The following is a 13,305-nucleotide window of genomic DNA, read 5'->3' as shown; positions in this document are numbered from 1 at the left end:
AACCACTGGTGATTGTGCCTCCCAGCTCCTGGGATGCTTAAAGGGAATCCCCTTAAAATCAAATGAGTTTAAAAGGGGAAACGTAAGGCCTTCCCTTTTTCAGTCTCTAAAGTTAAAACATTCGAAACCAATTTCTGGAAACCTACTTTTCCTTTCCCTTTCCTCTCGCTTCCGAAAGCCTCAGAGCCCGCCCTACTCCCGCCCGCCAGTCAGGCTCGTGGCCCCGCCCACTCGGCCCTCACAGGTGCCCTCCGCTCAAGCCACGCCCCCAAAGGGGGCCCTCCTCCCACCTGGCCCTAAGCCCCGCCCTGTACGCGTCACCGCACGTCAGCGCGTCGTAGCGGAAGCCGGGCAGCGAATGAGCGCGGGCGGCGGCGCGCGGCTTTGGCCTCGTTGTCAGCGCGTGCGCGCCGAGTCCGCGAGTCCCGAAACCCTGGCGGAGCGCAGCGCGAATGGAGGCCTGAGGGCGGCGGGGGCGGGGCGCGCCGCGAGCGGGGGCCGTGGCCGCGGCTGGCGCCGTCTAGAGGAGGCCCGGCCGTCCGCCACCAAGCAGTCGGGCGCGGTGAGACGCAGGCGGGTCAGATCGTGGGCCGCGGCGGCGATGCAGCGACGGCGGCGCGCTCCGCCCGCGGCTCAGCCGGCCCAGGACGGCGGGCGCAGCGAGGAGGTGGAGGTGCAGTTCTCCGCCGGGCGTTTGGGCTCGGCCGCGCCTGCCGGGGCCCCCGCGCGCAGCACTGCCGAGGACGAGGAGCGGCTGGAGCGCGAGCACTTCTGGAAGGTCATCAACGCGTTCCGCTACTACGGGTAAGGCGCGCCCGGAGCCGGTCCCGCAGCCTCGTGGCGGCTTCGCGGAGCCCACGGTCACCTGCGCGCGCTCCTAGGGGACGGCTTCCCACTTTCCCCGGAGCCGCCCGGAAAGAGCGTGCACTTTTGTAGAGGTCTGAAGGGTGCTGCTAGAGTGGCTCTCGCCGGATGGTGAAGGGTAGACGTGATCCCGGAATTCCAAAATGTGCAGCTTGCTAAGGGAAAGAGAGCAGGCACCCGGAGCTGGCTTTATGTTCTTCCTGTAGTCCGCGAGTCAGTATGGAATTCCTTTCGTGGGCTAGGCGTGGTTGTAGGACCCCTAAGTACGCTTGCCATTCGTAATCCAACTTCCTAACTTCAACGTTTCGTCTAGATAGGTGTTCGGATAGCCTAGGCAGAGTGTGCAAGTGCAGGTCTGAGAGGGTCTTCGTGCACCTGGATTTGGGGGCAACGAATAAATTCATTTATTCTGGTAAGTGATAGATTCCATAGGCAGCTATATTCTGAGCCTGTGATTCGAACCAGAAATTCGGCATGACCTCTTGTGCAGGTCAAACCATCGAAGATGGGACCCTCGTGCTAATAGTATTGTAGTTGTTTAAATATGTAATTCTTTTGCCCAGCTGTGGGCCCCCCTCCCCCTCAAGGGCAAGAACTGAGTCTTATTTATATGTCACATCTCTTGGCAATGTAGTGGAAGCTCTATTTTTAACGAATAAAACAGAGTAGAAAAAAAGAGAGAGAGACTCCTAAGCAGCCGGCTCCAGTTTTAGATAGTGGTTACATTACTTTGTTACTGGTTTAAATTGAGTAGTTAATTAGGATCTTCTGGTTACATTGTGGCAGTCGTGAGGAACTGAAGGTCTGCAGTTTTCCAGTTGGGAGCATTACTGCTTAGCTACACTTCTAGGCTCACGAGAGACTGTCTTGAGACATAAATTTTGCTGAAATAATTTACTAATTAAACTCAGAAGGAGGGGTTATTTTGTTAGTGGCACATTTTACTTTTGAAAAATGTAGAAACTTTGGGAAACACTGGACATATAGTAGACTTAGTTAAACTTACGTAATTGTATTCAGTTTTAATATATTGAAGCCAAGAATTGGTGCTTATTATTAGGTATTGGGTTGGGCCCTTAGCTTGGGGGAGAGGACCTTTGACCTAGAACTCGTCTTGAGTGTTGTAGTATAGAAAAGGATGCTATGTGCATTTTCTAGTTGTGACATGCTTTCATCTCTCTTTAACGGTTGAATGTGAGTTTGGGGGAATTTTCATTGAAATGTTTCTTTATTTGTATGTACTGTCTGTGTGAAATACTCCAAACTTCTGGAAAAGTAGTGTAGCATAAATACTATGGTTTTTAAAATGCCACTTAGAGGTGAGGGGTATAGCAAGCTTTGTGTTGCTTTCCAGCATTTTTTTTTTTTTTTTTTTTTGAGTCTGGTCTTGAAGAGTCTATACTGCAGCCACTAACTCGTATCTGGACAGATAGAAACATAAATTAATTGGAAGTTAGAATTGAGTTGCTCAGTCTCACTAGCCATATATCAAGTTCTCCACCACCTGTTGCTAGTGTACTGTATTAGAGTGTATGGCTAGAAGTCTTTTCATCATCACAGTCAGTTCTGACAACTAGTCCTGTTCTAGACTCCTAGCACATTTTGGAGAGCTTGGTTTTACACTGAATGTTACAGTGAATAGAAGACTTAGGTTAAAGGTCACAGAGAAAGAAATGCCTTTTGGCTCCTGAATATACCAAAGAATCTGGAGTTTGAAGACATTCCTTAAAAGCAGATTGCCATCAAAGTTTCTCTGTTTGGCCAATGAGACACATGAGCATTATGTGAATAAGGGAGCTTGGATGGCTGCTCTAGAAGGAGGCTACAAAATGACCAAATAGCTAGTGGGCCTTAGCATGTAGTTTCCATGATAGCTGTTACCCCAATTATAGCATCATAAAATCAAGCTGCTTTCAGCTCTGGTAAAATGCCCAGCACTCCACCCCCAACCCCCATGTTTTTGTCTGTCTTGTTTTGTTTCTTTCCTAACTGTGTGTGTGAGGGAGCATTTCTAGGAGTTGTACCTCATGAAGCTACACCCCCTCAGCTGAAAAACCCTTTAAGAATTTCCCAAAGTGCCTTGTTTCTGGCAGCTCTGAAGATAACTAGATCACTCGGGGTTAAGGAATTTGCTTCCTTTCATCCCAGTCTGTGCAATTACCTATCTGAGGAAATACAACTTACTAATAAGTAATAAGTAAATAGAGCTCACCTCCCCCACGGCCAGGGCAGATAGTCTCCATGAAAAACCAAAGCAACAGCATGCCTAGCATCAATTTTGTTGTTGTTCTTACAGAAATGTAGGTTGGAAAGTGATACAAATGGAAGTTGTACCTAGAATTACTAGCAGGGCAGAGGAGGGTTGGGGAGACCTTAGGGGGAGACAGCAACAATCTAGCATCAGTATTCCTCAGTAGCAAGCCCTTCAGTACTCTTTAGCCATAATGGGTGGGTGGGGCCTGTGCACTGTGAGGCTGAGAAAAGTCATTTGGAGATGATAACTTCTGACTTGAGTGTTAGCTGTTAAGACAGGGGGGACACATCGTACTAAAATTGAGTTTGGAGGTTTTGGTTGTGGGTTTTGAGGTGTGGTGAGAAGATGACGGGCAGCCATTGCCTAGAAAGAAAGGTCTATAAGAAGACTGTTTGAGCTGCTCACAGTGAACTTTAAATTGTTGCCACTCTTCTGTTTGCCTAACTTTACTAAGGCAATTTTAGAACTATATAGATATTGATTTAAAAAAAAAAAAAACAACTTTCTGAAAATCATTTTGTACTTACTCAGACCTGATAATACTTTGGGAATTTATACCCCCCTCCTTTCTTTCCCCCTAACAATTTATTGCCATAAGTGAATCTCCCAAGTTAAGTAATTTGCTTGTAAGGGTTAAAAGCTATGAAAGAGTGGGAAGTTCAAGGTCGTGGACCACATTTGGTGAAGTCTTACTTGCCAGTGGAGAGAGAGTCCATAGAGCCTTGAGGTGGTGTAGAACATCACATGGTGGAAGGGACTGGACATCCATCCTCAGGGTCTCCTTTTTCTTCTGAAGCCACACACCCATCAGACCAGAGTGCTACCCTTCAGGTACCTTGTAACTTTAGTATTTCCCAAAAGTCCTACCTTCAAATACATTTCGACCCTTTGTATCTCACAATAAGGATTAAATTTAATGGGCATTTTTGTTGGCTACTTTCAAGCCATTGTAAATACAAACAGATTGTGAACGCAAGAAAATTCACTACTCAATGCCCAGCAGTTAGGAAATAGCTTAGTAAATTTCGGTTGCATAAAGCAGAATGTTAAACAATCATTTTATATTTGAGAACATTTATCCAACGTGACAAAAATTCTTCCTGAACAGACAAAGAATTATAAATGCCTCTCAAACACTGAGGTGTATCCAAATCACCAGTGAGTCTTAGCTAAAGGCAAAGGCCAGCACAGTAGGCCATAGGTCTGGCCTGATGTGCATCCCTAACCATTCTGAGAGGTCTGCTGTTGCATTTGGTGTAGCTGTTACATGACAGCAAGCCAGGCCCAGAATGACAGATAGCTCATGTTGTTATGTGTGGAATCTTAAACAGTCACAGATAAAAGAGAGGATGGTAGTTAATCACCAGATAGGAGTGGAGGGGTGAAGATGGGGGGGTTAAATATCACTTTATATTCCACAAATGCATATAATTTGTGAATTCAGTCTTGAATGGATTTGTCTTTAACAGCTAAAGTGCCTTTAATAGCTATATGTGAAAGGTTAGAAGTAATTCTTTCTAGAAGAGAGATTGCTATCTCTTTCCCTGAGTAGTTTTACTTTTCTACATTTTTTTTTACTTTTCTACATTTTTTTTTTCTGGTACTTCTTCTGTGGATTTGTTAATAGGTAGAAAGTAGGCTTGCCTGCTATATTTTGCATGCTGTATTAGTCAGCTGTATTAGTCATTGAGATAAACCTTATTGTAAACAACTTGAGGGGGCTGCAAATGTATTTTGATGCACAGTTTCAAAGGTCTCAGTTGGCTGTGAGGAAAGATGCCTGAGCAGAGCAGCTGATAACCTGGCTGCCAGCAAGCAGAAAGAATGAGGCTCTGCACAAGATGCCCCAGTATCATCTCCAGCTACCTCTTAGACTTTCTAGAACCGACCCCAGAAAGTACTACTAGCTAGGAACCAGGACTTTAATATATATTTTTGGCTTTTTTTTTTCTTCTTTAAGGAAAGGAACTTTATATAAACCAAAACAAGTACTTAACTATGTTCACTAAGTTTTCATATACAGTGAAGACTGATGGAACAAACAGAGGACTATTATCATGATACCTACCTTGTGGGTTTTATAAGAGGACTATAATTATACATATCTTGTGGGCTATGTACATGCTTGGCAGCTATTACATTTCAATAAATGATATTTCCATGATCATTATTTTTACCTTGTTTTATCAAGACACTTAGGGGTGTAAAAGGATCACATAGTGGTAACAGATTTGAGAACGGTCATACTGTCCCCAGTGTAAAAAAAATCAGTGTCCATGCAACCACTGCTCAGGTGGCCTCTTACGTCATCCTCAGGGCCTCGCTACCAGAGTGCCACCCATGCTTTGTGACTATGACATGTATGCATAGCAAGAGCTTCTTCTGTGCGTCATTAGTCTTCACAGAAAGTATTTACTTTTTCATTTTAAAGAAATACTTGTTTTATTTGTATATAGAGAATATAAAGAATGCTGCAGTGAATGCTTATGAGCGGGCGCACGCAGACACACACACACACTGTCCCGCTCCTTTTCCTCAGAGAGGGTGTTTCTGAAACTTCATTTCCTTTCATACTTGCTTGGTTCCTAAACAATGTGTTATTTAATGTTATATAAAATGGAGTTGTATATCATGTGTTCTTTAATTTGCTATCTTCAACAAATACTTGTATTCTCATTTTTATCTGTGTTACAGTTGTAGCTGTACTTTGTTCATTTCTCTATACTCCACTATGTAACTATGATTTCTTTATCCTGACCACCAATAATGGGCTTTTTGTGGTCTGTGGGATTTTATGTTTGCTATTTGACAGTGCTGTGGTGAAGATAGCTTGTTTTTCTTGAGTATGTGTTGGAGTACAATTTTTAGATCATAGGGCAGGTAGAACATTAAGGTTAACTAAGGATGTTGTTATTTTGCAAAGTGGTTATACTCATCTCTGCATTCACCATTAGTGGGTAAATGTTCTAATTTTTCCACAATTTCACCAACATTTGGTCTAGTTGGATTTCTAGATTTTTGCCAGTTTGGCTGATGTAAAATGACACTTAGTTGTGATTATACTTAGGTTCTAAAAATAAGGCTGTTCTTTTTACTTCCTGAATAAGCAGTCCCCAAAGCAACCTTTCAATTTAGGAAACCTTTGCAATGAAAACTGTGAATATTACACTTTAGAATCTTAATTTTTATTTGTGTAATACTTTTGTATTATATGCTTTATATTTTTCAAAATTCAACTTGGCTGGCTTTTAGTTAGTTTCAAAACATACTACTATTTTGATTCTGGGGATTTAACTTAGGCTCCTCAAACATGCTGGACAAGTACTTTGTCACTGAAGTATATACCCAAGCCATTTTAATGTACTTTTACAGCAACATGTTACTACTTGATGAAATAGGAATCAAAGCCATCCTCCAGTTTTGTCCAAAGTATTTAATTTGAAAACTGAAATTAATTAAAAAATTGTAAATTAATCTTTGTTTTCTCTTATTAGTGCACATGTCTGCTTTTTACCATTTTGTTGTTGTTCATTGCTCTGAGAAGTATTCCTCATGCAGTAAAAACATAAACTTTCTAAGCTGATATCCTTCAAAAGTCAAAGGATAGTGAATAAGCGCAGTGTCCAGCATAACTGGGAAATAGTTATGTAGGGTGACGATCTTAAAACGAGGTTGCCTCTGGTGAGAGAATTCTTTTTGCCAATTAGAATAAAACACCTTTTCTGTTTTAGCACCAGTATGCACGAACGAGTGAACCGAACAGAAAGACAATTTCGATCACTTCCACATAACCAGCAGCAACTGCTTCCTCGCTTTCCTCTTCACTTGGACGAGATCCGGAAATGCATTGATCATAATCAGGAAATACTGCTGACCATTGTGAATGATTGCATACATATGTTTGAAAATAAAGAATATGGAGAAGATGTATGTGAAACTTATTCTATCTCTTTTCATTTTAGGGTAACTGTCTATATGCCCAGGTCTTGAGCGGGTCATCCACTTTATTGAGGATGTGATGAAGCTAGAAGAATAGTATGCTAGAGATTGCATTTGTTCATTGTTTTTTTTTTTTTTAACACCTAGATAATTGTTGATGCTTTCACATGGTATTTTGAATGTTATAGTATACAAGGGACTTACTTAAATTTTTAAACGACTTTACTAGCTATATTAGTTTCCCTTGCTGCTTTTTCAGTGTCTCCCATTTGTTAATATTCACCTTTCACTTTAAAATAAAAATATTTTCGTGTAAATCTCAAGTGACTGGCAGTAATAGAAGCTGAAGTCTCTTTGTATCCACATGTTACATGCAGTTTGGCCAGTCCAGTATTAGCCATCAGTGCTGCCCATCAATGAGCTGGAGGGGTTTTCTTCCCTCTCCTGGAAGGTGGGATGTTCTGTCTCCATAGCACATCCTCTCAGTGCTGGTCCTTTCCCGAGTAAGGACTGCTTCACTTTGTGGTTGTTTATGATTAATGAATCTTCCTCTGTTAAGGGTAGACATGAGAGCACCAAATTTTTCTCATGTAGGATCACAAGCTGCATTTGAGACCTTAGGCGAGGGTGAGAGACTAGTAATTATCCACTCATCCACCTATATCTTAGAATGCTCATTTAGCCATATTCAAAATTGACTCTCAGAAAATAATTCTTTTTTTTTTTTCTTTCCCCCTTAAACAGGGTAATGGAAAGATTACGCCAGCATCTACTTTTGACATGGACAAGTTAAAATCTACGTTGAAACAGTTTGTAAGAGACTGGAGTGAAACTGGGAAAACAGAAAGGGATGCCTGCTATAAGCCAATCATAAAAGAAATTATAAAAAACTTTCCAAAAGAGAGATGGTAAATACTACTGCATTTCTATCCTCTTTCTTTAAGGTGTATGAACGCTTAGCTGAGACATTTCACCTTGTGATTCATTCTCATAGCCGCACTGTGTCTGCATGTTTTTACGTGTGTAAGAGAGCTGTTTGTTATTGGATGCTTCCGTTGTGTGAGGTTGGAGGTTTTATCTTCATATCATTTGCTCTAGTAATTATGAGAAATTTGAAACTAAAGTTAGGTAAGTATTCACAGTCAATAATACACACTGCTTTGTAAGTTGTTTTTATAACAAAGCAATAGTGATTGATTTTACTTTATCTCATTATGACATACTTAAAAGAAATCAGGGATCTATATATACCATAGAGAAGTAATTAACTTTTTTGAACATAGAACTTTGGGGCATTCTGAAGCTCATGGTCTGGTTTTTCAGACTAACTTTTGTAATGAATAAAGTGAAATGCACAGGGCTACAAAGAACCAGTCATTTTGAAGTAAAGTTACTGAAATCTTTAAAAAGCAGACTTGTGAAGGGCTGGGGTGGTGCCTGTGTTTGGATCCCCAGCACCTGCTTAAGAAGCCAGGCCCTTTGTAGTCCTTGAGCTTGGAGACTCTGTCCTGTCTCAAAAATAAGGTGGGAAGCAACTGAGGAAGACACTCAGTATAAATTTCTAGTGCAACACACATACACACACACACACATATAAACAAAATAAGTAATGTGTCTTAATTAAAGCAAATACTGTGCTATTATATTCTTTTTACAATGTATTTATTAAATACAGCCTGACAGTGGGTATAAGAACTATATTATGAAAATGCTGAATAGTTTGTACATTATTTTGATAAAAATGTGATTCCTATTGGTGATAGGATTCCTATTGCTCACTGCCAGCATTTTGTAATTGAGGAAAAGTATCAATTAAAGATTATTGCAGTTAGAATCTGTTTGGGGCTGGAGAGATGGCTCAGCAGTTGGAGCATGTACTTTACTGCTCTTGTAGAGGGAGGACTCAAGCTCTGTTGCCAGCTGAACACTATCAGGCGGCTCACAATCACCTGTAATTCCAGCTCCACAAGATCCCGATGCCCCCTCTGGACCCTGTGGGCATCCTCACTCCCATAGCTCATTTGTATACATATATATACATACAATTTAAAGTAGACTTTTTTTTTTTTTTAAAGATTTTCATTTATTTATTATGTATAAAGACTTTTGCCTGCATTCCAGCAGAGGGCACCAGATCTCATTCAAGGTGGTTTTGAGTCACCATGTGGTTGCTGGGAATTGAACTCAGGACCTCTGGAAGAATAGTCAGTGCTCTTAACCGCTGAGCCATCTCTCTAGCCCAAAGTAGACCTTTTTTTTTTTTTTTTTTTTAAGATTTTATTTATTTATTATGTATACAACATTCTGCTTCCATGTATATCTGCACACCAGAAGAGGGCACCAGATCTCATTATAGATGGTTGTGAGCCACCATGTGGTTGCTGGGATTTGAACTCAGGACCTCTGGAAGAGCAGCTGGTGCTCTTAACCTCTGAGCCATCTCTCCAGCCCCCAAAGTAGACCATTTTTAACAAATAATAAAATATAAGTTTTCCTCCTGCTCATAAGTTCAGTGAATTTTGTCCTGGGACCACTGGGATTCTATAGGTCCTTGTGTTCAGGGTGTAGCCTTTTCGGAATGCCAGTGCCTGTGTCTCTCTTTTCTCTCTTCGAACTTTTAATTTTGAAATAACTTCAGAATTATGGTTCATGAATTGTACAACCACCTTCCATATACTCTTTACCAAAACTCATCAAGTTTTGACCTTTACAGCATCACTGTATCGTTCTCCCATTCTCCTTCCCGCCATCTTCTAGCACGTGGACATCTACAGGCACACATTCAGAATTACTGTGAAGCCGTTTGAGACTTCCGTTAGCATTTGCCATGCTTTCTTACTGCTTAGAGATTCACAGTTTTAGTCTTCAGGGTCTCGCCACATAGCCCTGGGTGACCTGGAACTTCTGGCTAACCTGGAGCGCTGAGATCCATCTGCCTCTGTCTCCTCTCCTCAGTCTGGGATTAAAAGTGTGTGCCACCACACAGGGGCAGACTTGTTCCCTTCCAGTTACCAGAGATTCAGGAATCTAATAGTGTATACCCAGATTTCATAATTGCCCTGGTAGTGTCCTTAGAACATTTCCTGTCTGTTCCAACCACTGGTGGTTCTTATGAAGCCATCTGTGAAGTGATGGTCCTTCTAATCTTCAGAGTTTGCAGGCTGTTTCCTACTAAAAGGAAGGCTCTTCTGTCTACTCTCTGTATATTTATTTCAATGATTCATAGTTCCTATTTTATTCAGTGAACTATAATCTGTTACTGTTGTTTTAAGTTTGTTGTTCAAATTTCTTTATCCTTTGGGGATTTTTTTTTTTTTTATGAAAAATATAAGATACTTAAGACCCATGTTGTAGTTTCCTGTGAGGCATGGCTGTTTTTCCAAGGATTTGGTTCCTTGTAGTATAGAATACTATGTAGAACCCCAAAGTAAATATGAGGTCTGTTCATTGTTACTCAGATGTCATTTGCTTTTATGTCTTTTGACGCACAGACATAAACACACACTCATGCTCGGTGTTGAATTGCTCCCTTGTACACATGGTGTATCTCTTTGATTAGATGCTTAACTTTATGCTTTTCTGAGACGAGGTCTCATTGTAGCTCATGAGCTCATGTTGGCCTTGAATTTCAAATCCTCCCATCTAGATCTACCTCCAGAGTAGGGACTATGGGCATGGTGCTGCTACATCTCAGTTCAATGCAGTTAACAGTGATTTTTTTTTTTTTTTTGCTTGTTCTCGTTTTTTTTTTTTTTTTAGTTCCTACTCAATAATTCCAACATCTTTGTTGCCTGTAGGTTTCTTTTGAAAACTTCTTTCATTTTCTTGAGTTTTTGCATTAACAATTTTGTTTTGGTGGGACATTTTATGTTAAAAAAAGTGGAGATGAGTGTCAATAAATTAATCAAAAACATGATATTTTGCCTTTGCTGTCAGGACACTAGTATAGAGGGCAGGATAAATAATTTGTTTTAAATTTCTGAAATACTTGCAAGTACTTACTGCTTCAGACAGTCTCTTAAGAAAAATTTCTGTAAACCTTGTATCAAGAAATACAGGATTCTTGCCTCTTTCTAGAAAATAAACTAATTTATAAGGTTTTGTCTACATTTTATCTTCTGTTTTATACACATTGATTTTTAGCATCTTCCTCGGACAATAATAGGAAAAAATTTTACAACAGTAAATAGTTACTGGTCTCTTGCATAAAAACAATTACTTCTTCAATAGTAAATCAACTACTATGTGCCACAGGAAACTGTTGGCTTATTGATGGTGTCATCTGCATAGGCTAGGAGCAAGATATTTTTGTTGCTGATCACCCTTAACACAAAATGCTTGACTATCTCAGCTGGTTTAAATACCTCTTTCTGTCTATGTGCATGTGTGTGTGTTTTAATTACTATTTTTAAAATTGTCACAATTTGGGTGTTTTGTTTTTGTTTTTTTTCCACCCAAAGTATCATTTCTTCATTTTATTTTTTTTTTAAGTTAGCGTTCAACATAATGGGTTTCATTATGGCATTTTTATGCACATATGCATTGATTCACTTCCCCATTGTGCCATGTAGTTTAATTTCAGGAGAATAAACATAAAATCATGGTGTAAATGCTTTGGGCTTTTGACATTTTGAACTGTACTTTCTTAATAGGATTTAGCATTCTTTTTGTTTTGTTTTTTCAAGACAGGGTTTCTCTGCATTGCTTTGGAGGTAGTCCTAGAACTTGCTCTATAGACCAGGCTAGCCTTGAACTCAGAGATCCACCTGCCTCTGTCTCCCGAGTGCTGGGATTAAAGGCATGCACCACCAATGCCTGGCTGGATTTAGCATTCTTTTTTTTTTTTTTTAAGATTTATTTATTATTATGTATACAGTGTTTTGTCTGCATGTATGCTTGCAGCCTAGAAGAGGGCACCAAATCTCATTATAGATGGTTGTGAGCCACCATGTGGTTGCTGGGAATTGAACTCAGGACCTCTGAAAGAGCAGACAGTGCTCTTAACCTCTGAGCCATCACTCCAGCCCCTGGATTTAGCATTCTTATAGTTTTTTTTTTTTTTTCCCTCCTCGATGTGGGGAGGATTCCCATGTGTAAGACATCATGCAAAAAGTCTTTATTTCTTCCTTCCCAACTTGAATGCCTTTTATTCCTTGTTTTTGTTCTTAGGGAGAAAGCTTTCTCTTTTTCACCACCGAGTATAATACTAACTGGGGGTTTTCACAATTCCCTTTTTCTTGTTGAATAATTTCCATCTTTCTTAGAAGGATGTTGGGTATTGTTAAATACCTTTTGAGTCTATTGAGACAACCTTGTTGAGGTCTACCCCCTACCCCACTTCACACTCCCCTGCCCCATTTTATTAAAATCTCATTTTGTTGTGTGAAACCATCTTTGCCTTCTTGGGATAAATTGTATTTGGTTATGGTAAGTAATTTCCTAAGCGTATTATTGGGTTAGATTTGCTAATACTTTGGGATTTCTACAATTATTCATTATAAGGGATAGGCCTATAGTTTCTTTTGCTAGGACTAAGCCTTGCCTTCTACCCATGGGACTTTGAGGTGATGACAGCTTGTTTTTTTATTCTTCTCTGGATGATAGGAAGCAATCTTCAGTAAGAATCATCTTGAAGACTCTACTTTTACTTTGAGTTGAAATACTACAAACTTCAGTACTTAAGGGCTGCTGCACTCAGATTAGTGCTACTACAAGTTATCTGTTTAAGTGCTTGCTACATGTGGCCCCTAGCACTGAGCTACATTCTTTTTTTTTTCTTAGAAACAAGCTTCTTTTACATGTCAATCCCAGTTCCCTCTCCAGCCCTTTCTCCCCTGTCCCCCTCACCCCCATCCCATCCCCTTTCTGCTCCCTAGGGAGGGCGCGGCCTTCTATGGGGGGATCTTCAAAGTCTGTCATATCATTTGGAGCAGAGCCTAGACCCTCCCCTGTTTGTCTAGGCTGAGAGCGTATCCCTTCATGTAGAGAGGGCTCCCAAAGTCCATTCATATACTAGGGATAAATACTGATTCATTACCAGAGGCCCCATAGATTGCCCAGATCTCCAAACTGACATCCTTGTTCAGGGTGTCTGGAACAGCTTGTTTCCCAGCTATCATTCTGGGATCCATGAGCAATCCCTTGTTCAGGTCAGCTGTCCCTATGGGTTTCTCCAGTCTGGTTCTGACCCCTTTGCTCATGACTCCTCCCTCTCTGCAACTGGATTCCAGAGTTCAGCTCAGTGTTTA

At 40.8% G+C, this 13,305-nt stretch overlaps 1 protein-coding gene across 1 annotated transcript in view; it reads left to right on the top strand.

Annotated features, from left to right (window-relative positions):
* The first annotated feature begins 419 nt into the window (after window positions 1–419).
* Window positions 420–13,305, top strand: part of Carnmt1 (carnosine N-methyltransferase 1) — a 32,347-nt gene continuing 19,461 nt past the window's right edge. Inside the window, exons 1-3 of the mRNA XM_027406551.2 lie at window positions 420–804; window positions 6,850–7,045; window positions 7,802–7,965. Of these exons, the coding sequence (XP_027262352.1) occupies window positions 602–804; window positions 6,850–7,045; window positions 7,802–7,965 (563 nt within the window). The 5' untranslated portion in view covers window positions 420–601. The remainder of the gene's footprint in view (window positions 805–6,849; window positions 7,046–7,801; window positions 7,966–13,305) is intronic.

This window comes from Cricetulus griseus, chromosome 3 (assembly GCF_003668045.3).
Source record: "Cricetulus griseus strain 17A/GY chromosome 3, alternate assembly CriGri-PICRH-1.0, whole genome shotgun sequence".
NCBI lineage: Eukaryota > Metazoa > Chordata > Mammalia > Rodentia > Cricetidae > Cricetulus > Cricetulus griseus.
The sequence above is the reverse complement of the archived record's forward strand: the minus strand, read 5'-3'. Positions and strand labels throughout refer to the sequence as shown.